We start from the raw sequence: 27,492 nt of genomic DNA on the forward strand, positions 1-27,492 counted from the left end.
CCTGGAGAACAGGAGGCTCAGGGGGGACCTTGTGGCTCTGCACAGCTCCTGACAGGAGGGGACAGCCGGGGGGTCGGGCTCTGCCCCCAGGGAACGATGACAGGACAAGGGGAAATGGGTTTAAGTTGTGCCAGGAGAGGTTTAATTTGTATACAGATAGGATAGATGGGGAAATTTCGTCACGCAAAGCATGCTCAGGCACTGTGACAGGCTGCTCAGGGCAGTGCTGGAATGCCAGCCCTGGAAGTGTTCAAAAAGCCGTGTGCATGTGGCACTTGAGGGCATGGTGTGGTTGTTGTGGTGGTGCTGCGGGGGGAATGGCTGGACTTGGTGGTCTTAGAGGGCTTTTCCAAGCTTTACAATTCCATGGTTCTATGATTCTTTAGATCCTGGCCCTAACCCCCCTGCAAGGATCGTGGGATGCTCAGGTGTGTGTCTGCCGTCGGATCAGTCTCCCCTGGCACCCTGTGGCCACAGGACAGCCTCTGGGGTGAGACTGTGGCCACATCCCACCGTTCACCTTTGCTTTTCTAACAAAAGTTCTGGAATTAATCAGCCCTGGGGTCCTGTATTCATTTGTTGCATTAACACGTTTTAGGAGGTGTTTATTTTGTTTGTTTTGGTGACCTGAGATCATTGCATTGGTGCTCACAGGGAAAGATGGATGTTTTCAGCAGAAATAGGTGGATCTCAAAGATTTTACAGGGACTGCATGAGCATTGGTAAGATTTTTCTGTTAAAATTAGCAGCAGTGAAGCAGTTGACTGTGATGACATTTGATATTTCAGTCTGTTGAAATGAATGAGGTGGATGAATGACAAGTCGTGGATTTGGGAATATGAGAACATTAACATAACAATAGTTGATCAGCCAGGTTTTCAACTATCAAGATATTTTGTACAGCCTGAAAATCATATCAGAATCTTCTCTGCCATGTTTCAAGCAGCCAAAGGGCAGATCATTTGACCTGAGCTATAGCCGGAGGAGTTGCGTGCATAAAACTATGTTAATTTTAAAAGTTGGGGAAGATGTAGGGGGAGGAATTCACAAACTAGAGAAGATAAGGATGGCAAGTGTTTCTGCTCCATGAGAAGTGTTCCCAGAGGATTGTGGCTATCTTTAAAAACAATCTCAGTGAAAAATACGTGTGTGTATGAACAGACAGTTGACAATTCCCCTCTGAAGTGTCCAGTGGATTGACAGACCTTTAAGGACAGCCGTGCATAGACACTGAGAGTCTCTTGTAGCGATATTCACAACAATTCTCCCTCTTTCAATAGGAAAAACATCATGGGGCTGTCTTTGATATTTTTCCTTGGACTGAATATTCCCTTCTACTGCGAAACTGCGAAGTATATCCCAAGACTTCCCTCTCCTGAGGGATTTTGTTGGCAGTGTGGTGCTGGAAGCGCGGTGTTTGCAGGTCCTGAATGCACTCAGCACTGGCTCTTGCTCACCAGGGATTCTCCAACCCCAGCAAGATCTGGAGGCCACAGAGGGACTTCATTTCTCCCTCTTTGACCTGAGGGATAACCTCAGAGACCTGGAGTCTGTGAGGAAGCAGGATCTCAGAAGAATCATAGATCATAGAATGGTTTGACATGGAGAGGACCTTACAGACCATCTCGTTCCACCCCTGCCATGGGCAGGGGCACCTCCCACTGTCCCAGGTTGCTCCAAGGCCCGTCCAACCCAGCCTTGGGCACTGCCAGGGATGGGGAGTCCACAACTCCCCTGATTACCCCACTGTAAGTGATTAACCCCAGAGGTTAATCACTCCCTATAACTGCTCCTCCATCCCTCCATGCTGTAGGAAATTCCCAGGTGCTGAGCTTTACTGGCTCAGCTCTCCTCTCTGAAGGGAGAGGAAAAAGCCACCAGGCCCTTCCCGCTGTGCATCCTCTGTCCCTGCTGTAAATCCCCTCTGTGTTCCCTTTCCAACTGACTGGTCCCTGCAGAGGAGCAGCCTCGGGGGCCTGTGGAGTTCCACATCCCTCACACAGCTCTGAAGGACAGGAAAGGACAGCGGGCCGGATGCTGCTGTTCTGCGCCAGCGCCCTCCTTACTGCAATTACAGTCCTGTTAGAAACCTCCACCTTATTTAAAGAGACACTGTCAACTGCCTCAAAGCTCCTTTCTGCAACAGGCTCCCAAGGCCACTGAGATGTGTTTTTAATGAGGAGGAGAAAAGCACTAAAGATAAACAGCGCTGATAAAGTAGAGGTGCTTCTCATTTTTTAGGCTGTTGAATCTAATGAATTAAAACTACTTCAATTAATCACTGTAGTCCCTTCTGACAAAATTATCATCTCAGTTTCCAAATGAGAGGAGTGAGGCAAGAGGAGCTGAGTGATGGGATCAAGGTTGCTCTGTGAGTTTGCTGCAGAGGTCTGGGTTGTAAGGTGGTAAAGGAGACTGAAGCAGTGTTTGATTGTTGGTGGCAGCAGGAAATACTCCCCAGAGGCACCATGGTGAGCTGTGATGTAGTCCCTTCTCTAGGAGGTGCTCCAGCACATGCAATATGGGATCCAAGGTCTAAGGCTGGGTGAATGCCAGGTCCTGGCTGGTCTGATGGGCTGTGCTTATCTGTGTACCACCATGAAAGACCTTTCCAGGACTGGGAGAAGGGCTTTACTAAGAAACTCCAGGCTCACCTTCCCTCACTTCAAAGACTGCAGATCACCAGGAACCCCCTGAATGTGTGTATGGCTGTTGCCTGTCACTGATAGCATTATTCATGTGGTTGGGCTTAGTGTTTTTGAACATGCTTAGTTCTCCTCTCTGGTGGCTTTGGCCAGCTCAGATTTTCCTTGCATTTACTCACCATGCTCAAGTTGAATTTTTGTGTTTATTGGCAGGTGTATATCCCTGCAGGGTCACTGCCATGGTACTGAAGGTGTTCTTTCCATCGTGCTGCTCCTCAGCAGACAGCGGCATTTTGATCGGCCGCTGGATCTCCGAGCAGAACTCTGCTGTCATCCTTGCTGTGGTGCACTTCCCCTTCATCCCTGTGCAGGTGAAGCAGTACCTTGGGGAAGTCCAGCGTGTGACTCAAGTCAGTGTTTCTGTGCTTGGCTCGTGGAGCAATAGCAAACAGGAGAAAGAGGAGAGTCTCAGTGAGTTCTTGGAAGACCTTGGGACCATATTCTGCCATGAGCCATGGATCCAGATAAGCAAAGAGGGAGACAGCAAATTCTGGAGCTGTTCTATCCTTCAGAAACACTCTACAAACCCTCAGGAGGAAGAAATCATCTTGGTGTACTATGACCAGCGCAAGGTCATGCTTTCCCATCTGCACCCCCCTTTGGACACAGCTGGCCAGGGGGCAGAGGATGCCTCAAAGCTCTCGGCCATCTTTGACACGGTGGCCAGGAGCCAGGTGCTGTTCATGACAGACAGGTACGACGAGGGGCCCATCAAGCTGACCCACTGGCAGTCGGATGGGGTGGAGGCCAGCATCATCGTGGAGCTGCTGAAGCAGGCCTCTGTGCCTGCCTGCATGCTGCTGACACTCCTGCTCTCTCTGCTCTCTGGGATCTGCAGGAGCAGGTAGGTGATGTGGCATCACCCAGCTTGTTCTGCCTGGAAATGTAATTCTTGGTTAGGCATTGCAGGGCTACTGCTCAGCCTCAGTCAGAAATGTGATAGAAAATTGTTCTGTTGGAAACAGGCTGCTGCAGGAGGTCCTGTTGGAGCTCCACTCCAACAGGAAAACACAAGGCCAGAGGCTCCCTCAGAGCTCTTCATGGAGCTGGGAGGTTTTCTGGGGAGGCATGAATGTCCTCCCCATTTGCAGCAGGGATAGTTCAGCCCTGCTTCAGTTTCATCACAGCTGAAACAGTGGATTTCCAGATGTTCTATGGCTGACAGAATGATGTGAGGCTGTCCTTAGTCTCCATAGCTGGGGACTCCCTCCTCCCTGTTTGCTGTGACTCCTTCTGCAGCTGTGAAACATCAGCAAATACTGTTTCTAAATCCAAATACTGTTTCTAAATCCATCCTCTCTCCAAGAGACTGTGGTGCTTCAACCTTGGCATTTTACAGAAGTTTAGAGGGATTGCTGCTCAGCCTGAATCCTTGGTGAAATCCTGTTCTCACAACTGTGAGCTTGAATAGGATGCTCCAAATGTAATACGTGGCAAGTGCTTGGACTGAAAGTTAATTCTGAGCAGATTTTCAGGGAAGAAACTTAAAATCATGGAATCATTTACCTTGGAAAAGCCCTCTAAGATCATCAAGTCCAATTAAGCCAGCACTGCCAAGGCCACCGAACTACCCTATGTTTCCAAGTGTTACATGTATTTTAAATACTTGCAGGGATGGTGATTCCACCACTGCAGCTGCCTGGTGAGGTTGTGACAGAGAGGAGAGTGGAGTTCTGGTTCTAAGCTGCAAGAAGGCACTGTAATTGATGAAATTTTGATAACAGCTACTTCTGTATTCATGGGTAAATCTTTTTAAGTACAGCCTAAAGGAATGGAGTTATTTAACAGGTTTCCAATGTGTAATACAGTTGTTAAAGAATTACAGTGAAACTCTTCCCATGCAAAAATTTTCTGAGCAGTTGGGTTACACAGTCTGGTCCACAAAGGAAAAACTGTCCAGTTTTGGATTATTGGAAGAGATTGAGATTCAAACCTGATATCATCAAGGACCCCTGTGTCCTGGGACTGCTCTGTAGATACTGTGTGTTACTGGTTCTTAATGGTGATTAGGTCCCAACTTTGTGGTTGGGCAGAAGATTTGGAGTCAGCTCCAAAGGTCCTTTTTCTGCCTGTGTGCTATCACCACAGACAGGATGATTCTTTTCTGGTCTCACTTGGTCCCACCTCAACTGGTGCCAGGATTCAGGCCAGGCTTGGAGTCAGGTTAAGCTCAAGCCTGGCTGGCATCCAGTCTCAGTCTGCAGTCCAAACACAAGTTGGGAGCTCAAGCTCAGTGGCAGGTTGGGCCCAGATAGCTGCTACCCAGCTTCTCAGGAATTCTGACTTCAGCTTTTCCTAGGGCCAGGATGGATGTTCTGAGGGAGAGCAGCAGCCAGCTGTACCTGGCAGCAGGCAGAATGCAAGGCTTGCTGTGCACAAACCAACACTGAGCCTGTTCTCAACCTTGGGAGGCAGAGCTTTCTCTCTCCTTTGTTTTATTCACCCCCAGTATCAACTTTATATTTACTTATCTCCTATGTATTTTAAAACATCAACCTTGGAGAACAGAGATTAGTGCCTGGCTTTATAACAAGTCTCCTGCTTGACCTTCTAAGTCATTTGAAGGAATTTGGTTCCATTTTGTACCACATGATGTGTGGCACAACCTCCTTCATGCCAACATACTCGAGGCAGGGAGAGTTCAAGATGTCACATGCAGGTGTCCTTCCAGTCCCCTCCTCCCCATGCTGGGACAGGACATCCCATAAAATAAGATTTACTGATTTTTTTTCTCTTTCAGGTCACAGGACTTTTTTCTATCTGGTTTTTTTTTTTTTTTTTGTGATGTTAAGGGATAGTCAGCTTTGAAAGGCTAAAGCAAGAGATCAGCAATGTGCTCTCAGGCTGAGGAGATTTGGGGATTTTTGGATATGCCCCTGTTATATATACACTGCTGCCCTGTACATTTGCAGGGCAGCAGTGCTGGGAATCTCAGGGAGTGAGTCCCTGCCATCCCTCCAAGCTCACCCCGTGTTCCCAGGTCCTGCACATCCTGACTTAAGGCATTTCTGCAGCACCACCGTGTGCTGAGGGGTGGCCATTGCGATTCTGCTTCCGAGGAACTTGGGGGCAGCGTTCCCATTGTCCCTGAAGGTCTCTGCTCTTGGGGACGTTAGGATGTTTTAGTCTTGAGGCAGTAAATTCCATGTGCTCGTTTTTAAAAAAGTCTGTTTATAAACACCTCCAATTCTTCATCCAAAGGGAGGCACTGCTCCTGCAGTTTCTAGCAAGGAGCAAGAAAACACACAGGGGTTCTGGTTAATGGAGCTTAATATTTGCATGTGATCCAGATTCGGAAAGATTGCTTTTCATCTGATATCTGAAAATTCCCCTCTCACTCTTGGGAAAAAAAATGAATTGGAAAATCAAGGCTTACTCATGGAGGCTGTGTTAATTTATTGCAAAAATTCCATATATTTGGAAATACCCCAAAGATCTCCTGCTGCTTAGATAATGCAATGACACAACATGACTAGATTTTTGTTGGGTTTTTTAATCTGGTTGGTTTTCTATTGAAGTCCTGAAAATGGTTCTATATAGTGTGTTGTAAACAAGTGGGAGTATTTCTGGCAATGCACAGTCAATGTGCAAAGGGGTAGGAGACCACACAAGGAATATTTTTTTGCTCTCTTCCTCAGTCCTCACAGAGAGGAGAGTTCCCATAGCACATCTTGCAGCTGCTCTATTGAGCTTTTTGCAGTATGTTTGTATTTTTATTTCAATAAGTATGTGTATGTATGTGAAACTGTGTGAGTGGAATAGGGATTGTGCTTGTGGTGGTGAGTGAAAAGAGAGTCAGTTGTAGCACAGACAGGGACATCCTGGGATGTGTTTTTGGGCCCATGGTGTCCAGTTGAGGAGCTGAACCATTGCAGGCTGCACAATGTTTTGGTGCTCTGAGGTTGCTTTGGGAGTCGTTTCCATTTGTGCAAGACATTCCTCGGGCAGACAACAGCAGCCTGTCCTTTCTCTCCATCCTTCTGGGGGTGTCAGACTGGGGGTGAGCCAGGGGCTGGCTGCCTCCAGCTTGAGGAGCAGCCATGGATGGTGAGAGACACCCACTGCTGAGAGAGGATGGGGCTCTCACCCAGTGAGTGTGTGGTGTAGCACAGGCCCCAGAGCTGCTGCTCTCTGCCTGAGCTGACACGGTCTGGCAGCTGGTGTTTGACCCATAATTCTTCACCTTCAGCCATCTGTACATAATCCCACAGGTAGAGCGTTCCTCCTTCCCCTTCTTTACATTTCAAGTGCAATTCTCTGCTCTAGTCAAGTTTTGCCACACCAGAGTTTGTAACCACTGAGCTGGGGCATAATTGGAAGGGAAAACTCATCTGCTCTGGTGTCTTGGTGAATCTGTGAGGCCAGGTGTGTGTGATCCGTGGCCAGAGCAGTCACCCCCTCTCCCTCCCCTGCACTGCTCTTTTCTCCACCGCCCCAGCTCCCTCCTCCTGACAAGTCAGCTGAGGAACAGTGCATTCATTTGTCTCCAAGGTGGGAGGCTGTAGCAGAGCTGAGTAACTTGGAGACCTCAAATTAAGAATGATTCACAGTACACTGCGTGTGCTTCAAACCCAATGTGTCTGAAATTTGAATGGGGAGGGAGGGGGAAGAGGGGGACTTCAACACTCTGGTCCTTCAGCTGACAAATGATGCACAAAGTGGGGTTCAAAGGGCTCAGGAGGGTGTGGGGAGGAGAGGGACAGCAGCCCCAGGGGACTGAGCAGGGTTTGGAGGAACTGTACCTTTGTGATTGGTGTGAATTGTATAAATAGCAGTGGGCAGCCCAGTGTGCCCATCCTGGCCTGTTGTGGAGGCATCTGCTGCTGGGCATGGGCTGGCAGGCTCTGGGTGAAATCCATGCAAGGCACACACAGTTTGCAGGGACATCCATCTCCAGGCCCTGCTCAGGAATGGTCCAGGCAGCTGTGCAATTTCCAGAGTGAAGCAGGATACCAGGAATAATGGTACTGTGTGAAATGAATGTAACCTGAAAAACAGTGCCAGAGCAGCACAGGAGAGTAGATAAAGTGACTAAAAGTGACCATGGATTCCTGGACCTTTAACAAAAACCAGTAAAACACTGTGAAAATGGTGCAACAACTGTGCTGGGTGGTGTACTCCTGTGTACAGGAGAGAAGTGATCCAAATTATGGCCACATCAGAATTTATCCCCCAAACCAAACCTGGTGCCATGTGTTGCTGTGGTTTCTGTGACCAGCCTGCTCCCAGTGCTGTGTCACTTCAGCCTGCACAAATCACCAACTATCCTTGCTTTATAGGTTGTGTGGTAATAAAAGTAACTCCCCAAAATAATTGAGCATCATTTTGTACTTTTCTTCTGAGTCATAAGAAAAGAACCTTGTGACTGTTTCCTCCCCTACAGGCCTAATGTGGATGTTAACTTTGAAACCTAATTAAATGCTAAAAGTTGGTTATCTACATAATGCTGGTCACTGCAAGGCAGTGGAGAGAAGGTAGAAGTGAAGAGACCCTGAAAAAAGAATTTGGAAGTAATAAAAAAAAAAAAAAAAAAAAAAGAAGAGAAGAGAAGGATCAAGTGGAAGAAAAAAGGAAAGCAGGGGGGAAGGGACATAAACTGCATGGAGGGCACAGCTATTTGTTATACCAGGCTCACACCACACAGAGAGTTGTGATCACCTCTGCTCTGGAGCCAGGCTGGGGGAGCTGGAAGGGTTCACCTGGAGAGCTGAAGGCTCTGGGGGGACATTAGAGTCCTTTCCAGTGCCTAAAGGGGCTCCAGGAGATGTGAGGGAGGGAGAGGGACTGGGGACTGAAGAGGGAGAGGTACTGGGAGGGAGAGGGGACAAGGGATGGAGGGACAGGACACAGGGAATGGCTCACAGTGCCAGAGGGCAGGGATGGATGGGATATTGGGAATTGGGAATTTTCCCTGTGAGGGTGGGCAGGCCCTGGCACAGGGTGCCCAGAGCAGCTGTGGCTGCCCCTGAACCCTGGCAGTGCCCAAGGCCAGGCTGGGCAGGGCTGGGAGCAGCCTGGGACAGTGGGAGGTGTCCCTGCCATGGCAGGGGTGGGATGGGATGGGCTTTAAGGTCCTTTCCAACTCAACCCATTCCACAATCTGTGATGAGTAACACTGGGGTTTGTGCAGCAGTTACACCATGTTGAATTGTTGCACTGAACACAACTTGACTCTGCTCTCCTGGAGATTGGAGCATTGTGCAAGCCCAGTGATGTATCCAAAGCAGAGGCTGGGATCAGGATTGCCTTGTGGCTTCCTTGGAAGAGTGAGACATGGTTTGACAGAGTGCAAATGAGAGCTTGGGTTGTCTGCATGTCTTGGTCTGGCAAGGCTGCCTTAATTCTTTTAACCTTTCAGAGAGTCATTAACATCTAATCACCCACTCTGGTTGCCCAACCTTAACTTCACACTGAGTGTTTTGCATGGATGTTGGATGCTGGCCTGCCTGCACCATGGCAAAGGCAAGAGGAGACATTCCCATGTGTTTTGCAGGGTGCTGAAGTTTTGGCCTTTGTCTTTCTTGTGGAGCAAACTCTCAACCTGTGAGCAGCTGGGACACCGCCTGCAGCACCTCCAGGTCATCAGCAGCAACAAGAAGGCTCAAAACCAAAATCAGCTGATGAGGTATGGAGTACATGTAAAGTTAGATGTGTCTTGGCTCTATCCCTATCTCCTGTGGGGAACCCAAACCATGTATCCCATGCCTGGACAGAACTAGGCCCTCACTGCACCCTATCATGTTCCTCTATTCCCTGCTAGTTTGCATATCTTTACTCTACACTCTATTCATATGCATGTATATTTGTATTTTTATGTGTTAATCATGTCTTTTGCCAGATACCTGCCTTTTTCCCTAGCTCAGGAAAGGCAACTGGGACATTGCACCCCAAAAGCTTGTGCTGCACCCATGTGTGAGTGCTTTGCTGTCACTACTCCCACAGGCACATTGCTTTCACATGTGCTGCTGTCAACCACAGCCATCCATCAGTGTTCAGTGGCATTTTCCATAAGAGCAGAAAGGTTTAAATGCTCCCCTCTTTCACCCACTCTTTTGGGAAAGCTCTTTGTGCAGAAACTGCAGACCAGGGACTCCACTTACACTGTTAGAACAGTAACAAAGTGTAAGGGAAAAAGCAAACATGCAGCACAGTGAGAGGAGCAGAGCAGAGATCTGAGACAGATATTGGATGCCCTACAGCTCTTCCACAGCCAGTCTTGTTCTGTGTGATTCTCTGATCCTGCAGTAATAGACTCCCAGGGAACACTTAAAATAGATTAACAGATTTGAAGGCCAAAAGTAACTGTGATTGTTCTGTCTGATTCCTGAGTAACTCACGTCATGGAATTCCATTCAGAAACTCTAGTGAGGAAGGGGCAGCCCAGCAGCTCTTCTGGGTTTGTGTATGAACCCAAAACCACTATTTATTGCCTTGTCTGGGAAAGCCATCTGATCTCAGTGTGGATGTGCCAAGTGCTGCTGCCCTTGGTACAGGTAATTGGTAAATCCCCCCTGAGTGTGCATATACCTTTCTGTCTAACATTCCTCTTTGTAGCTTCCATCCCCTCTTTGCTCCCTACTAAGAAAGGTTTTGTGATGTGGCAGGCTGTGAATGGCTCTGAGTTTAGAATCATGGAATCACAGAATATCCTGAGTGGGAAGGGACCCTCAGGGATCATCCAGCCCAGCCCCTGGCTCTGCACAGACACCCCAACAATCCCACCCTGGGCATCCCTGAGATCATTGTCCAAGCTCTCCTGGAGCTCTGGCAGCCTCAGGGCTGTGCCCATTCCCTGGGGAGCCTGGGCAGTGCCGGCACCCTCTGGGGGAAGAACCTTTCCTGATCTCCAACCTAAACCTGCCCTGGCACAGCTCCAGCTGCTCCTTTGGGTCCTGTCCCTGGTCACAGAGCAGAGCTGCTCCTGAGGAGAGAGCTGTAAACAGCTGGGAGGTGTCCCCTCAGTCTTCCCTTCTCCAGGCTGAACAAACCTCTCCTGTGCTTGGCTACAGGAGCAGCACACCAGTGGATATGAAAAGATTCCAAAATTGTTCCTCTTCAATGAGTTGTCCTGGTGTCCCTGGGACATTAAAGGTGCTACATAAGCAAAGCCACCAACTGTCATTGAAACATTAAACACTGTCCTTCCTTTAACTGTGTTTCTCTCTGCCCTGCCTGCAGGAAAGCCAACATCTTTGTGTCTCTGCTGATTGATGTGGCCCTGGGGATACTGCTGATGTCGTGGCTGTACAGGAAGAACCGCATTGGTCACCTTGCTGACACCCTCATCCCTGTGGCTGACGTAAGTCTGGCCAAATCTGATCCCCTTTCACCTGCTCTGGGTTGGTTTTTAAGGAGGCAATGCCTCTCACACAAGCTTTCTGAGAGACCTGTCTGAAGTCATGCAAATTAGGTCTCCTCAAGAACAGTGAAATCTTCAAATCAGGCCTGTTGGGGCTGCTCGAAAGAAACTCAGCTCTGCTTTGCATGTGCTGTGAATAGTAATTAGATGTTTATGGGAGGGCTCCTCAAGCTTCTAAAGGAACAATTATGGCTTGGACAGAGCTCTGCAGCTGCAGGTTAGGTGGTTATGGAGCCATAGTGCTTTTGTTTTATTTTATTTTTTTCTGGAGTCGACAGAAAGTGTCCTCAAGTTGTTGCTATATGGGGTGTTTGTGGTGAAAAAAATGCTGTAACCTGGGTTGAGTCTGATAAACTGCTGGAAAGTCAAATATGATAAGCAGTGCAGCTGTGCTTGTGGAAGGAGTTTCATGGGGAAGTCCAAAGGCTTTGCTGGTCAGGGTACAAACACCTGAAATCCTGCCTAAGAGCTCTGCGATATGGCCAGACTAGGAAAACCTGCTGTGTGTTGTGATTTTCTTAAACAGAACTCCTCTTGCCCACTGAAATCCTCCAACATCAGCAGAAATTCACGGGTAGCTGGTGTGACCCACATTGTCCTGCTCTTCTGGTGGTTCATTTTATGCAGAGCTCCAGTTTATCTGTTTAGTGGCAGTAAGGAACATATAATGTACTTCAGAGGCTAGAGACCAGACCACTAATCTGAGGTCAGCTCTCTTTTAAGAGCTTCTGTGTCTTGGGATTACATGTGCAGCCAATTTTGAGCCCTGCCATGCAGCTGCACAGCCTAATCCTTTCTCTGCCCACTTTTCTTTCATTTCTACATGGCTCTTTCCATTGGGTTCTTTCTAGCAGCTGGAGAATGTCTTCTCTTTGCTCTTTCTCCAGCTTCTTGGTTGAGAAGAATTTGATTTTGATCAGAAAATTCCAGCAGTGGTTTATTTTTCCTACTTATGCTGCATTTCCTGGGAAGACCTCACATTTCCTTTGACGACAGTCTTTTTGGTCCATGTTGAGCTCCTTAATTATTGCAAGGTCTCTGATCATTCTTGTACTTGCTGGACTTGCAGAAAGCATGTATGGATTGTCCAGCATAGCTGTGGATCAGGACTATTGGTTTTCTTGTCTTTCATAGTCAAACTTTTAAGGACAGCATGTGTGCTGTAGGCACTACTTAGCAGTGCTGGTGGGTAGGGAGAAGCACATTTGTTGCAGGACACTTGGTCTTGTGTTTGAGCTATACACTGCAAATATTCTTCCAAGCCTTATTCTTACATCTTTTCCCTTACAGATATTTCAGCTGGAGAAGTTTAAGTTCTCTAGAGGTTTTCCTTTGGGATTACTGGAAGTGCCCAGCTCTCAGAAATCTGATTTCTTAACAAGTCTGCAGGGAAGTGGCTTTGGCTGCATTCCTGGTTGCACAGGTGGCTCTGGGAGGGATTCCATCTGCCCAGTGTCTTTGGCAGATGGACACTCTCCATGCTCAAGGTGTGTCCAACCCCAGCACCTGTCCTGGACAGGCTTTCTTGTGAGGGTTGCTTGTTTGTTCCTCTTTCAGTAATTTAGCTCATCTGTCACTCACCTTTTGCCTCATAGTGACAGCTGTCTTCAGCAAGTCTCCTCCGCCGTGTGTGGACTCTGGTGCCTGGCTATCACCAGGAGCTGTTTGCTTTCATTCCTGGAAGTGCTGACTCCTCCATGGCTGGGGGGGCTGATAGCCAGTCACTGCCTTTCTTCCCTGTTTTTCCTGGCTTATCAGCTCAGGCCATTCACAACTTTTCTTTTTTCTAGCCTTAGTTTCTTCTTTCAGGCATATGAGATTGTGGACATAAAATCTTTTGGAGTCTTTTTACTCCCTTTGCTGGGCATTGATTTATATGCATTATATGCAGGCCTTAAAAAATGCAGATCTGAGTGATCCCAAAATATACCAATGACTTCAGCATGTGGTGTGCAAGCCAGCACCACTTCTTTTCCAGTATGACAGCAAAATCTCCCCTCAGCCATTCAGCAGTGGGTTTCCTCTCTGCTGCTGAGTGTCCATCTGGTCTGCATTATTCCCATCACTGGGCTTTCTCAAGTGCTTGTGTGTTGCCAGGTTCAGTAACTCAGCATTCCCTGTGTGCAGAGAGCCCCTGTTCCTTCCCTGACACTCTTCTGCTCTGAGCTGTGCCCAGATATGCTGATAGCATTGACCCTACACCTCTGTGTCTGTTGGTAAATACAACATTGGGTATCTCATTTGCCCAGAGGGTGCTGGCACTGCCCAGGCTCCCCAGGGAATGGGCACAGCCCTGAGGCTGCCAGAGCTCCAGGAGAGCTTGGACAGCGCTGCCAGGGATGCCCAGGGTGGGATTGTTGGGGTGTCTGTGCAGGGCCAGGGGCTGGGCTGGATGATCCCTGAGGGTCCTTCCCACCCAGGATATTCTGTGTTGCTACTGTAATAAGATTGTTATGTATAATAAGGCTATATACATAACTATATATATATATAACTATAACTATATATATATAACTACACATAACTATAAGATTGTCTATATAAGTCTATATACATAACCTCACTTTAACCTTATTGATTTTAATATTGACAGACTACCCTTATATAACACATAACCTTACTGGTTTGATTGATTGATTTTAACATTGACAAAATCCCAGCTGTGTGGGCTCTGGGTGCAGTGCTTGGGTTTTTTCCAACCAACATTTCTCTGGAAGGAAGCAGTGCAGGTGGGTGATTTTGACTCTCAGCACTGCCAGGGTCACAAGCTCAGCCTGCTGCCACGAGTTCAAGCTGTGTTCCCTGACCATCCATTTTTTATCCTCTGATAAAATGGATCTCAAATCAGCACTTGGGTGGCAATTGTTGATGCTGCACAAGACATCTCTGAGTGCAGCGCCCACTTTTCCAGTGTGGTGAGCTGTACTGTGCTGGCTGTAATAACAAGCTGCTTTTGTCACTGTGAGGCAGATGTGATTCAGAGACACCCAGGGAGTAACTGGCAAGGAGCTGTTAGGAAAGACTGATTTTTGAAGCAGCCTTTCAAATCCTAAAATGGAAAACTTGAATAATCTTCTCTCTGTAGGTGCCCTCACAACTCCTACCTTCCTCCTTCTCTTGATCCCACCAGGCTTCCCAATGGTTGTCCTTGCTTTTGCCTTCCACAAGACAGCCTTCTTTCAGAAATACCTGACTCAAAGATTTGCACTGGTTTTAAACAGAACTGCTCATAAACCATCTCCTTTTTTTTCCCCCTTTATCTCTTTTATCCTTGCTGATGTCTCTTTTTCCTAAGTTGCAATCTGTTTGAAACAGTTACATATTTATCATAGATTGTGCCTGCAAAAGCTTTTCTGGGGCTTGGAGATAATTGGATGTATGCTCCCAGTCAGTCTTGTTCCACTGATCCATAAACAGAGCCAGCAGAGAGAGCGCTTTCTGAAAAATATTTTTAGATGTTAATTTATAAAATAGTGTATCTTAGAGCCCCAACCACCTGCCACAGACACAGGGCAGGTGTGTCTGACAGGGACAGCTTTGCCTCTGCATGCTCTGACTTGCACCAGATGGAACCCTTACAGCTGGAAAAGACCTTCAGGATCACCAAGTCCAACCATCAGCCCAGCACCCCTGTGTTCACCCTCACCCCTGGCCACAAGGGCCCCCAGGGATGGGGACTCCACCACTGCCCCAGGCAGCTCTGTCAGTGCCTGACCACCCTTTCAGTGAAGAAATTTTCTCAATATCCAATGTAAATCTCTCCTGGCACAACTTAAAGCCATTTCCCCTTGTTCTGTTCCCTGGGAGCAGAGCCCGACCCCCCCGGCTGTCCCCTCCTGTCAGGAGCTGTGCAGAGCCACAAGGTCCCCCCTGAGCCTCCTTTTCTCCAGGCTGAGCCCCTTCCCAGCTCCCTCAGCCCCTCCTGGGGCTCCAGCCCCTTCCCCAGCTCTGTTCCCTGGAGCATCACAGTGCCCTGTGTGTCCTTCTCAAGCCATGTCACATCAGCATTTACCTCTGCACATGGAAACTAGGAAGAAGAGCATGACAGGAAAGAGAATATTTCCACAGTGAGCTCATCTAACCCTGGTTAGCACCAGTCTGTCTCCAGTTTGGTCATGTCCCAGTACCCTGTTATGAAACACTTCCAAACCACTGTATCTGATTTATTAATATGCCCACATTCAGTATTCATGACTGCAGGAGGAGAATCGGACTCACCGTCACCTTTCCTCATTCTGCTTGCTATTGATCAGTCCTAAAATATCTGTCTGGAAAACAACCTGCAAGGTTATGCTCCAGGACTCTTGTTTTGCCCAGCTCAATACCAGCAATGTAGGGCACCTTCCCAGGGCTACGTGCCCCTGCCAGGCTTTAGCAGCACCTCTGGGACTGGCAGCCTCCAGAAATACTCCCTGCTAAAACTCAGCCTTGCTGAAGGACTGCTTTCAAGCATTTAAATATTTCATTAAAATCCCCAAATGCTTTTTCTAAGTTACCAATCCAACACTTTAAATATTAAAAGCAATCTATTTATAAAGCAGCAAACGCTTCTCAGCCACAGAGGTAAGCTCCATGGGATCCAATCAGTCCTGACTTGCAGTGAGACAAATGGAAAAGGAAGGGAATAGAAAGACAAGCCTTTTGGAGAAGTTGAAAATGGAGCCATTAATTTTGCCACTGCATTAAAAGTAAATGTTTACAAACTCATTTTGCCAGCATCTATTGGTTAATAAAGAAAATGGAACCACTCCTTGGAAATATTTTTTTCCACAGGGAAGTTATACATGTGAATGATAAGGAAAGTAGGCTACAGTGCATCACTTTAGGGAGTGTGGCTTGGTGGTTCTGCATGTGGGTAGTTTTCAGTGCCCTTCACTTGTGTGGACTGTAAGTGGGATTTTTGGAGAAAGGGGACTTTTCCTCACAATCTCTGTCCATGTGGGACAGTGTAAGGGGTCACTTCTTCCAGATGTTTTCCCCACCTGTTTGCTGAAGATTATCAGCTCCCTCAGCTCACAGCTTGGTAACTGGTGCTCAGCAATGGTTTCAGCTCAGGGGAGCAGGGCAGGTGTGAAGTTCTGAGGAGAAAAATCCCCCAGCTGCAAGGGGAGTGTGGAGTAGTGGAGTGGAGAGATAAAACCAATAAATAACACCAGCCTGGGCTGAAATCACCAGAAAAAGTGAATAACAGCCCTCAGTGAAGAGTCTGGAGCGCACATTTGAGGTAGGGAAGAACAAGCCCAGAGCTGGGGTTTGGTTTTTTCTGCAGCAGTGAAGTGACAGCACATGGGCCTGGAGCAGGTCCAGGGAAGGGAACAGACCTGGGGAAGGGGCTGGAGCATGAGGAGAGGCTGAGGGAGCTGGGAAGGGGCTCAGCCTGGAGAAAAGGAGGCTCAGGGGGAACCTTCTGGCTCTGCACAACTCCTGACAGGAGGAGACAGCCACGGAACAAGGGACAGGACAAGAGGAAAGAGCTTCAAGTTGCATCAGGGGAGGTTTAAGTTGGATATTGGGAAAATTCCTTTATGAAGAGGGTGGTCAGGCACTGTCACAGGCTGCCCAGGATGTGGTGGAGTCACTGAAAGTGTTCAAATGCCATGTGGATGTGGCACTTGGGGATGTAAGTTAGTGCTGCACCGGGCAGTATAAGGTTCATAGGACTTGATGTTAGAGGGCTTTTCCAACCATGATGATTTTCTGATTCAGTGATGTGGGGAGCACCTCCATTCGTGTTTTTCCTCAGTGATTCCAAGGCTGCTTTGTTGCTGGGCTGCCATGAGTACCCATGAAGCCTGCAGAGTGTGATAGGCAAGATCAGGGATATTGTCTAGTACACCACAAAGTATCAAGAGAGTGTGTGCATGAAATACATTTATGTAATTCAGTGTTTTCTACCCTGCTCTAAACAAACACAGATTGTTTATAAAAATTAACTCTCTTTTGCCCATTAGTGCACTGCCACCTTCCCCCCTTTTAAAATCCTAACAGCCTTTCCCAAACTCAGCTCTGACTTTTCACCTGACTGTCCCCAGAAGTGGATTTGTGCACCAGCATTTGCCATCTATTTCCAGAACCCTCATTACCCCAAGAAATCCCACAGTGCAAGCCTTCCAGAGGTGGCCAGAGGTGACATAGTTCCATGGTCCCAGCACAGAGACCACTGAAGCAATTCAGGTTCCTCTCAGCTGTTGTGTTTGATTCAGTATGGAGTTAATAAAACTGCATTTCTGATTTAGGTAGCTGTCTGTAAAGCAGCTGTTTGGATTTTTTCACATTGGTTTGAAGGCAGTGGTGGAATACTTGGGGGGGCAGCAGTTAGAGTGCACTGGCCCTGTTCAGTGTGAGTCTGTTCTCTCCATGGCCTGGCTTCCTTGTGCTTGCAGCACGTGGCTGAAGAGCTGCAGGACCTGCTCCAGTGGCTGATGGGAGCCCCAGCTGGACTGAAAATGAACCGAGCCTTGGATCAAGTCTTGGGCCGCTTCTTCCTTTATCACATCCATCTGTGGATCAGTAAGTGAAATTGTTTAACTTTCCAGCCTCCCTTTTCATCTCTTCCCTCTGAGTGTTTAATGTTTGCCTAGAGGTGAGTAATGAATCAAAATGCACTTCTGCAAGTACAGACTTGTCTGGGAGTCTTCCTGCTGTGGGAACTGAAGCCAAAGTTGGATTCCCACACAAGGAATTCATGCATATTAAATAAAGTGCTGGTATTGATGCTCTGCAAGAAGTGTGGATGCTGCTGGGGCTCAGTTCCTTGGTGTCACTGGTGGTGAGTGTCCAAGGGAAGGCACTGCTGTGAGGGGTTTGTGCTCTTTGCCATGTGAGAGGGGCAGCTCTTGGGATAGGGATGAGAAATGTGCAAGAATGCAAATGCCAGCCCTGTGCTATCTCAAACTTCAGCTCAGTGCAATTTTATTATTTCAGTTTCTTCCTTGAAATAAAACACTTTTGTTATCCTTGATGGAGGAGTACAGGCATGATGGACATGAACTCCACAGTTATTTGACTGATTTGCTTTGCTCACCAGTCAAGTATGGTCTTGTTTCTGTGACTTTGCCTCACTTTGGTGATGAAAGAGACTGTTTGTCCATACTGCTTTATTTTACAAAAGCCATATGAGGGGGCTTTTGTGGGAAGAGCAGAAAAACAGGAATGGTTGCAGTAAAGGTTGACGTGTGCAGTTAAAAATGTACTTAAGAACCTGGACACAAATGTAGGAAATCAAATGTTACATCCCTGGAAGTGTTCAAGGCCAGATTGGGTAGGGATTGAAACAACCTGGTCTGGTGCAAGGTGTCCCTGCCCATGGCAGGGGGTGGCACTAAATTATCTTTAAGGTGCCTTGCAACCCAAACCATGCCATGCTAATTCCATGAAATCCCATGTGGAGAATGGCGACTGCTGTGTTCAAGCTGTGCACACTCCTCCCCATCCTCCCAGTGGGCAGAAACTTGGGCAGGAGAGTTTTTGTTGGCCCTGCTAAAGAGAAGATGGCATCTAAAGGAGTTTTCCAGCTGCCCTTCCATGTTGTCATGGCTCTGATCTCTGGAGAAGCGTTCTAGGGCGAGGGGAATCAGCCTTTTGAGAGGGTCAGGAGGGAGATGACCCAGTCAAACACTGACCCTGTGCCATGTCCACCAGGCTACATCCACCTGCTGTCCCCGTTCATTGAGATGATCCTGTGGTACGTGGGGCTGTCGGCCTGCCTGGGGCTGACCGTGGCTCTCTGCATCCTGTCCGACATCATCGCGCTCCTCACCTTCCACATCTACTGCTTCTATGTCTACGGGGCCAGGTGAGTCCCCTCCCTCTCTGGGCTGGGTTTGGAAACCCCTCAGGCTGTGTGGAGCATTCAGTCCTGGTGTAGTTCTCCTGAATTCACTTTTCAACCCACAGTAATTTCTTGCAGTCTTTTTTAAGCCTGTAGAAGTGATGGCCACAGCAGTGCAAGCAAGCCATGTTTCATTTCTCCTCCATTTAGATATTTATCTGTTGTGGTAGTGACCTGGAAAAATGAAACTGCATGACAGGCAGAGGACAAGAAAGCAGCTCAGCCCATCCCTTTGATGCAGCTCATAGTACTCTCCTCCATTGCACCCTGCTAGAGATTGGGAGGGGAACTGGAGAAGATGAGGAGGACAGGGGAACCCCTGCAGTTTAGGAGAACCCCCAAAATCCCTATCTCTGCCCTGCTTCAGAGGTCCTTGCCTGCACTGTGGGGCACAGGTGTCAGGTTTGGGTTACAGAGGGTCTGTGACACTATCCTGGTGTCATTGTCTCAAAGGTCCCATGGCCTGAGAGCTGGGCAGAGGCTCTGAATGAGCAGGGGGAGTGCAAGGGGCTTTGGGGCACATCTAGGGCTTCCTGTGCAAGAGGTGCCCATCACTGTGCTCTGTTCCTGCTCTCCTCTTACTTGTGCTGCACCAAGGAGTCCCACAGGCCACAGGATGTGCTTGCCAGGGAGATGGGATAGAAGAGATGAAGGACCTTTTGCCTTGTTAAGTTCAGAATGGCCATCATCCCTCCACAGAAATAGTAAATCTTTAGATATGGGTGGTTTAGGGGATGCTTGGAAATATTGAGACCTGATTGGTGAGCCAGGTCTATTGTGAGCATAGGTCACACACCCAGAATCAGTAATGTCAGGAGTGGGAGGTCTCTTCCCAACTCCTCTAATCACTGGAATTTCTGTGTGGGTCTGGGAGGAATGGCCTTGCTCATCCTGGTTGTGCAGAGTGGTAGTAGGAAGCAGGAAAAGCATTTTGTCAGCTGATTGCTCTTCCCTGGAGCTGCAGGGAGCCAGCCTACCTGTCTTGTGTTTGTCAGAAGTACAGAGTGTACAGCTGTGTGCTGTCCCCGTGGAGAGTCAGGAAGAGTCAGCAGTCACCCACAGCCAGCACAGCCCCTTCAATTCCTGCAGCTGGCAGGAGGAAGGATTTGCTGGTTCAGGTGCTGGTGATGCCTGAGATCCCCTGTGGAGCAAACACAGAGTGAAACGAGGGCAGGAATGTGTGTGCAGGCAGCAGGGCAGGTGGGGCAGGTGCCACTGCAGCAGCACCCGCTGGGTGTCATGTCAGGGGTGCAGGGAGAGCCTGGCCTCAGTCAGAGCCATGGGCAGGTGTGTGCCAGACCCTGGAGGAGCTGTCCTGGGCTCCCTCCTGCTAGGGATTAGTGCACCAAGCTGTGCCTGCCCGTCTGGAGGCACCCTGCCAATTCCTTGAAGCAGTTGGTGTTCCTCAAACCAGATTCTTCTCTTGGATAAGACTCCTTACCTCTGCTTTCACATTGCTGCTGTGAAATCTGAGCAGCCTCCACACCTTAGCTAGCCTGGTTTGCCAGTCTGGCTTTTGCAGCTCAGGCTTTCTCAGACTCTGTTCTGCCCCACACATTGGCCATGTAACCTTTCTTTACATCCCTGTGTGTTGGCACTGCTGCCCAGGGCACTTTGTGCCTCCTCTCCATCTCAAGGGCTCTTTCTTCCTTGCTGTTACTCCATAAAGAGGTGTCTTTTTCCCAGCCCTTGTCACCTCAAGCTTCCCTCACTGTTGTCATTTTCTGTGAGGGAAGTAGCTCCAAGTCTCATAGCACCAAATTCTGAAAGCCTAAGGAAGGGATGCAGTAGGGGCCACCAAGCATTTCACTGGTCTCTTCCCACTCTTAAGGATTTGTAGAGCTGTGGGCTGCTAGGGATGCTTCAGGGGCTCCACTCCTCTCCCTTGTGTCTCTGCTGCAGAGGCACAATTGCATTGCATTGACTCAGGTGTGGGGGTAATATCTTGGCCAGCTGTGTCTGGAAGGGTCTGAAGGCAGGGGAAGGGACAGATCTGAACTGGGGAGACACAGGTGACCTTGGGGAAATAGACCTGCTGGTTCTTCTCAGAGAATCATGGAATGGTTTGGGTGGGAAGGGGCCTTAAAGCTCATCTCCTGCCATGGCAGGGACACCTTCCACTACTCCAGCTGCTCCAAGCCCCATCCATCCTGGTCATGGCCACTTCTGGGGATCCAGGGGCAGCCACAGCTTCTCTGGGCACCCTGTGCCAGGGCCTCAGCACCCTTTTGCTGCAGGGAAGGTGTTGCCATGAGGCTGGTGGTTACTGCATGCCCATGGAATGGCCATAGCCCTGCAGTGGCCCAGAGCTGGCTGCAGCAGCCCTGTGCCAGGGAGCAGCCCAGACAGGCTTGACTGAGCCATGAGGGTTTATCTGCAGCATTCCCAGAGTATTTTTTTTGCCCCCCCTGGCTCTGCAGGTGGGTGAGTGAGTGTGGGGCTGTGCTGGTGACAGCTGGGTGCTGCTGGAGCTGGGAGCTGCCAGCTGTGCTGCAGAGTCTTCTCTTTGCTCAGGCTCTACTGCCTGAAGATCTACGGCCTGTCCTCTCTGTGGCGCCTGTTCCGGGGCAAGAAGTGGAACGTGCTGCGGCAGCGGGTGGATTCCTGCTCCTATGACCTGGACCAGGTAGTGCCACAGCCCTGGGGACACCCCAGGGTACTGCCCTCAGTGATGCCCTCCCTCCTGCTCTGACTGATACTGGGACACAGACACAGGAGCCTTTGTGGTGCCCAGGACAAGGACATGTCCCAATGCTCTGAGTCCACGGCTCTTCTGCTGCCTTACAGCACTCCTCGACTGCCTGCAGCACCCCTTCATTGCCATGGACTCCTTCCCTGCCCTCCCACACCCCTTCCTTACCTGCAGCAGTTCTTCCCTTCCCTATACCACTTCCATTCCCTGCACCCCTCCCCTTCCGTGCAGTGCCTCTTCCCTGCCCTGCACTCCTTTGTTTCACCTCTTCCCTATCCTGCACTCTATCCCTGCTCTCCAGCATCCCATCCCACCCATCCCATCCCATCCCATCCCATCCCATCCCATCCCATCCCATCCCATCCCATCCCATCCATCCCATCCCACCCCGTCCCGTCCCGTCCCATCCCATCCCATCCCATCCCGTCCCGTCCCGTCCCATCCCATCCCATCCCATCCCATCCCATCCCATCCCATCCCATCCCATCCCATCCCATCCCATCCCATCCCATAAATCCCATCCCATCCCATCCATCCCATCCAATCCCATCCATGCCATCCCATCCATCCCATCCCACCCATCCTATCCCATCCATCCCATCCCATCCCATCCCATCCCATCCCATCCCATCCCATCCCATCCCACCCCACCCCATCCATCCCATCCCATCCCATCCCATCCCGCCCATCCCATCCCACCCCATCCCATCCCATCCCATCCCACCCCACCCCATCCATCCCATCCCATCCCATCCCATCCCACCCCATCCCATCCCCACCCTGCAGGCTGAGCTGTGCTGGGTGCTGCAGATGCCGGAGCTCTGAGCCTGGAGTGGCAGTGGGGGAGGGCTGGAGGCAGTGGGAAATGTGGTGCCCAGCAGTGTTGCCACAGTAACAGCCGTGGCAGCGTTTCTATTAAAAGGCCCTGTTTCATTCACGTTGTGCTGGAGCCTGGCCCACACACTCTCGCTCAGGCAGAGGCAGTTCTTTGTGAAGTGCTGTAAGCTCTTTTTAATTTCTGAAATGCCATGCAAAAGTCCAACAGAGCCTGAACTGCTGCAGGCCAGCAGCTGCAAACATCACTGAAATAATACAATAATATTTGGAAACTTGCAGGGTCAGCTCCTCTTTCTATTACAACAGATAACCTTGAGCTTCTTGCACCACAGCTGAGAGCTGGTTTCTGTTTCTTTGGTGATTAAAAGCCTCCATGCCAGGTTTGCATCATCTCCTCCCTGTGTACTTTGAGGAGAATTGGTTTGGCACTTGAGGCTTCATCCTGCTGCTCTGGAGACCAGAGGGAATTGTGTTGCTGGCCGGGTAGGAAGAGACATTCAAAGCAGACCTAAAAGACTCTTGGAGGTTTAAACAACTGCAGTGGAGTGATAGGAGAAAGGGGAAACAACTGCTGTGAGGAGCATGGATTGGGTTGTGATTTATTCCTGGTTACATCCCTAAAGCTGTGATGCTGATCCACCTCTGTGCTGTGGCTGCTGGGTTGTTTTCTTTCATGACATCCTGCAGCCAGGGTCCCTTTTTGCAGAGGTTGCAGTGCCCTGTTCTCCTGTGGCCTCTCTCATCTGGAAGTGGTGGCTGGAAATAGAAGAGTCAGGTTCCTGTTTGGTATAAATCTGAATTCTCCCACTTGGAATTATTTAGACCTACGCCAACCTACGCTGGCCCAGAATAAAAATAACTTTTTCTGTGGGCAGTGGAGCTAATGACACCTCCTTCCTTAGGGATTTTTCTCCTGCATCCTCTAAATATTGCTCCCTGACTCCAGCTTCTCTCCCACCTTCCCACTGAGCAAGAAACAGAATTCCTGTGGCTGGAAGCTCAGCCAGTTGCTGCTGGGAATGTTTATCACAAATAATTCTGTTAGGTTTGCACCAAGTGCCTGCACTGCTAAAACAAGGAGGAACAAAAGTACTTCTCAGTTCTTTCTAGAATTCCCATTCAAATTACCACTTCTTTGTTATTTTCCACATTTCTCTGGTAAAATCTGGTCAGTGGCTCTAAAACTTTTGGGGACAGAGAGTGGAAAAATTGCAAGATCAGTTAAGTCTAGTTTCCTAAGGAAGCTGGCCTGAAATGGGAAATCTTGAATGTTGTCTGTAAAGGAAAAGTGCTGTCAGGATCCAGCTTTTATCTTTCCAAATTTACTCCCATAATAAGGAGTGTTGAAGAAGGTCCAGTGAGAGGGGAAATACTGAAAATATCCAAGGTAACAGCATTATTCACATAGGCAAGATAAAAACACATTGAGAAGTCCTGCAAACTTCTATTGCCTCAGAGTCTCGTATTTTTTATTTGTAATGTATTTTATTTTACCATTGCTCTGCTCATGATTGTGTTTCCTTTTTCCCTAGTTATTTATTGGCACATTGCTGTTCACAATCCTGCTGTTCCTTCTGCCTACAACTGCACTGTATTATTTGGTGTTTACCCTGGTAAGATTTAACCCTTGAAACAAGTCAAACACTCTGTTCTGAGGTAGTAAAAAATGGTTTCCTAGACATTTATGGTCATCCATAAAGAAAATAAAAATGTGGATGTCTTAGGAAGGATTCTCCACATCAGCTCAGGTTTGTGTTTTTCCAAAGGAAATTCCCAGCAAATCCTGTCCACAAGACAAACTGTTCTCTTTACTTTCTCTCAGAAGTTGATGTTTCTGTCTACATCTGTGGTGATGGCCTCTATAGTCTGATCCAGAACTTTTTTTCCAGGGAATTAACTTGCTGTATTAAATGCTTTCAGCCAAGCTTTCCTCAGAGGTTTGAAACTTCTTTATTTTTTTTCCTTCCCCCAACATGACCAGTCCTCTCCACAGTCTGCCCAGAGCCAAATTTTCCACAGACAGTGGCCATCACATGCTTTCAGCATCTTTTTTGAGCCCTCTCTTTTCAGATGAGCTTGGCAGCAGAAAATAACTGCATTGTGACAAAAGGAGGTGCTTTATACAGGGACAGAAAACACAGAGCAGGAAGCTCATTTCTGCCTTGCTTAAGCTCTACGTGGGGTTTCTCCAGGCTGAAATGAGCTGTTGCAGCTCACTGTTGGAGAGAGGAAAATTTACATTCACTGGTACACAGTGATGGAATTGACTCAAAGTGGGAGAATTTGGGCTTCCTTTCCAACTGTGGCTGTTGAAAGTGGAATAGTTCTCATGTCCTTGCAGGTCACAGCTTCTCCAGCTGTAGGAGCTTCATTCCAGTTACCCCTTAAACCCAGACTGGTGAGGACACAGGGTCTGGATGCTCAGCACTTCCAGCCATCACACCCACTTTGGGAGGCCTTAGCTTAGCACACAGCAGTGTTGGATCCAAGCTCAGCTCAGGAATTTACAAGTGTTTAATCTCCTGTTTCCTGAGATGTTCTGTCAAACTGGTTTTTGCAGCTCCGCTTGCTGGTGGTGATTGTGCAGGGCCTTATACACTTGCTGGTGGACCTGATTGACTCCCTGCCTCTTTATTCCCTCATCCTTCGCCTCTGCAGATCCTACAGGCTCGCAGGTGAGTCCCTCAGCTCTGCCCCTGCAGCACTTCAAGCATTTTGCATTATGTGCTTGATTTTGGTGTACTGGGTCACTCCTGGATTGAGGATGCAGTGGGGGTAGGGAAGAACCCAAGGCTTGAGTTGTGCAGGTGTCCCTGCTGTGAACCAGTTCCTGCAAGGAGCAGGATGTCAATGGAAAGAAATCTGAACCTGAAGCAGAATCTGGAGCACCTTTAGAAAGTCCTTGGCCACTAAAAATTGCATCCAAACAAGCACCATATAAACAAGGTCATATTTTATTGCAGTTCCAGACTACCAGGTCAGGTAAAACTTCTGTGAGTCAAACATAGCATGGAGCTGTGCCAGGGCAGGTTCAGGTTGGAGATCAGGAAAGGTTCTTCCCCCAGAGGGTGCTGGCACTGCCCAGGCTGCCCAGGGAATGGGCACAGCCCCGAGGCTGCCAGAGCTCCAGGAGTGCTTGGGCAGCGCTGCCAGGGATGGACAGGGTGGGATTGCTGGGGGGTCTGTGCAGGGACAGGAGCTGGGCTGGATGATCCTTGTCCCTTCCAAATCAGGATATTCCATAGTTCTGTAAAACAAGCTCGTAACTTTGGGTGTTTGGCCTCTGAAACAAGCCAGATCACAAAAATACTTGGAATATCAGCTGTTCCAAAGGGTTGGATCTGCAGTGGTTGCAAATCAATGGAGCTCTTTCAGTTCTATGCTGACTTTGACTGGCTGAAGCCCGGGTGTTTGGATGAATTTCAAAGCTCTGGGCAGAGTTCAGATAATCATTCCCTTTTTGAGACTAATCTGTCACCATTTTGAAACCAGTCATTGTTTTTTCACTTTGGATAACCATAAACCAGGGCTGGCACCAGAGTAAGGACTCATTTTGGAATGCCTTTGACTGTCCACAGCTATGGTTGATCTAGTTACAGTCAAGCACATCTAAATTATTATCTCCCATCCTTTTAAAGAGCATGCAGCAGGAATTTAGCATAGAAGAAAGAGCTTGATCATCAGTAAACCAAGGCCAGTCATCAAAGGCAGAGGAAGCTCGAGGCAACCTCAGCAGCTTTGTCTGCTGGAGCACTGCCAGGCTCAGCTTTGGGAAGGTAGAGCTGAGCTCTGTTACCAACTCTGGTGCTTTTCCATGGGAGCCTTCAGCAGGTTCCTGTGAATTTCCTGGCAGAAACCTCTTAAACCCTTCAGGGCTGTCTTTGGGGAACAGGAGATGCTGCTGAAGAAACCTGACCCAGTAATGTGCAGGATGTAGGGCAGGAGGAAATCCTGGTGCCACTGAGAGGTTTCACACCATGAATTCCTTTAGGTTATGTAAGGCCACAGGTTACTTCTCCTCATTCCTGTTCAGCCAGGTCTCTGCTGCAGGAAGCAAGCCCCCACCTGAGCAGGGATTGACTTCCCAGCTGTGTTCCTTAACTGGCACTGCTGCCTGTGAGAGGAAGAGGCATCTCTGAGCAGCTCTGCAGCCTGTGTCCCTGCCCCAGCACAAAACTGTGGCATGGCAACAGGAACAGATGGAGCAGTTGAATCCAACTCAGAGGACTTGAGAGAGTACACATCACATGGTGTGCTCACTGCTGAGGTGCTGCCTCCCTCGTCAGACTCAGAACTTGGAGAAGACATCCTCTGGCAGGTGTTGGGGCAGCTGATTTACAGGCACCATCAAGATGGTTCTACCAACATGAATGAATAGTTTTTGCTGGTGGAAAGGGAGTTGAAGTCATTGTGGCAAGTGGCCTCCAAGTTCTTTGATTCAGTGTCTGAACTGACAAAATACTTCACTGACGAAGGCCAGGCCAGGGGTAGGTGAATGATCCATCCACACACAGAAACTAAATGCAGTTTTTTTCTTTCTGTGCATCCAAATTGACATATTTATGACTTCCAAAAGCCTTTCTTATCTAGATCACAGCTGGTGTCCTCTGTGCACCCAGTGCCAGCTCAAGGGGTGCCAGCTTGGTTGGGATGTGGATTCACAGCATGAAGAAAGGAACAGCAGGGGTTTCAGGGCTCTCAGAGTGCCCACACACAGGTTACCAGCATTGTTTGATTGTGAACAGGCCAGCTTGTTTTTCCTGTACTTCCCTTTCCCAACATTCACAGTGGAATTGTCCCAAAACCTGTTGGGACAGGTTTTGTCACAGTCCTGCAGGACCTGCCACAATTGCTGGAGTACAAACCCTCACTTGAGTGTGCTGTCATGTGAAACAAAGCAAATGAATCCATGTCCTGAGCTCTCCTGTGCCATTGCTGAGGCCTTTGTACAGGAAAAGCAGAGCCCTGAGCTCTGGAGCTGGCTGGAAGTCAGGGAATAGTTCAGGTTCTTCTGTGCTGGAGTGATCTGCAGGAACCTGAGCCTTCCCCTCTTCCTGTGAGGAAGGGA

The 27,492-nt window shown here is 48.8% G+C and overlaps 1 protein-coding gene across 1 annotated transcript in view; it reads left to right on the forward strand.

The window, feature by feature from the left end:
- The window catches only part of PIGQ (phosphatidylinositol glycan anchor biosynthesis class Q), a 36,537-nt gene that overhangs the window by 242 nt on the left and 8,803 nt on the right, over positions 1-27,492 (forward strand). Inside the window, exons 2-9 of the mRNA XM_058035945.1 lie at positions 2,859-3,549; positions 9,199-9,330; positions 10,884-11,004; positions 17,448-17,574; positions 18,706-18,859; positions 21,410-21,521; positions 23,957-24,037; positions 24,985-25,099. Coding sequence (XP_057891928.1) covers positions 2,885-3,549; positions 9,199-9,330; positions 10,884-11,004; positions 17,448-17,574; positions 18,706-18,859; positions 21,410-21,521; positions 23,957-24,037; positions 24,985-25,099 — 1,507 coding nt within the window. The 5' untranslated portion in view covers positions 2,859-2,884. The remainder of the gene's footprint in view (positions 1-2,858; positions 3,550-9,198; positions 9,331-10,883; positions 11,005-17,447; positions 17,575-18,705; positions 18,860-21,409; positions 21,522-23,956; positions 24,038-24,984; positions 25,100-27,492) is intronic.

The sequence above is a fragment of the Melospiza georgiana genome, chromosome 16 (assembly GCF_028018845.1).
Source record: "Melospiza georgiana isolate bMelGeo1 chromosome 16, bMelGeo1.pri, whole genome shotgun sequence".
Classification (NCBI taxonomy): Eukaryota; Metazoa; Chordata; class Aves; order Passeriformes; family Passerellidae; genus Melospiza; species Melospiza georgiana.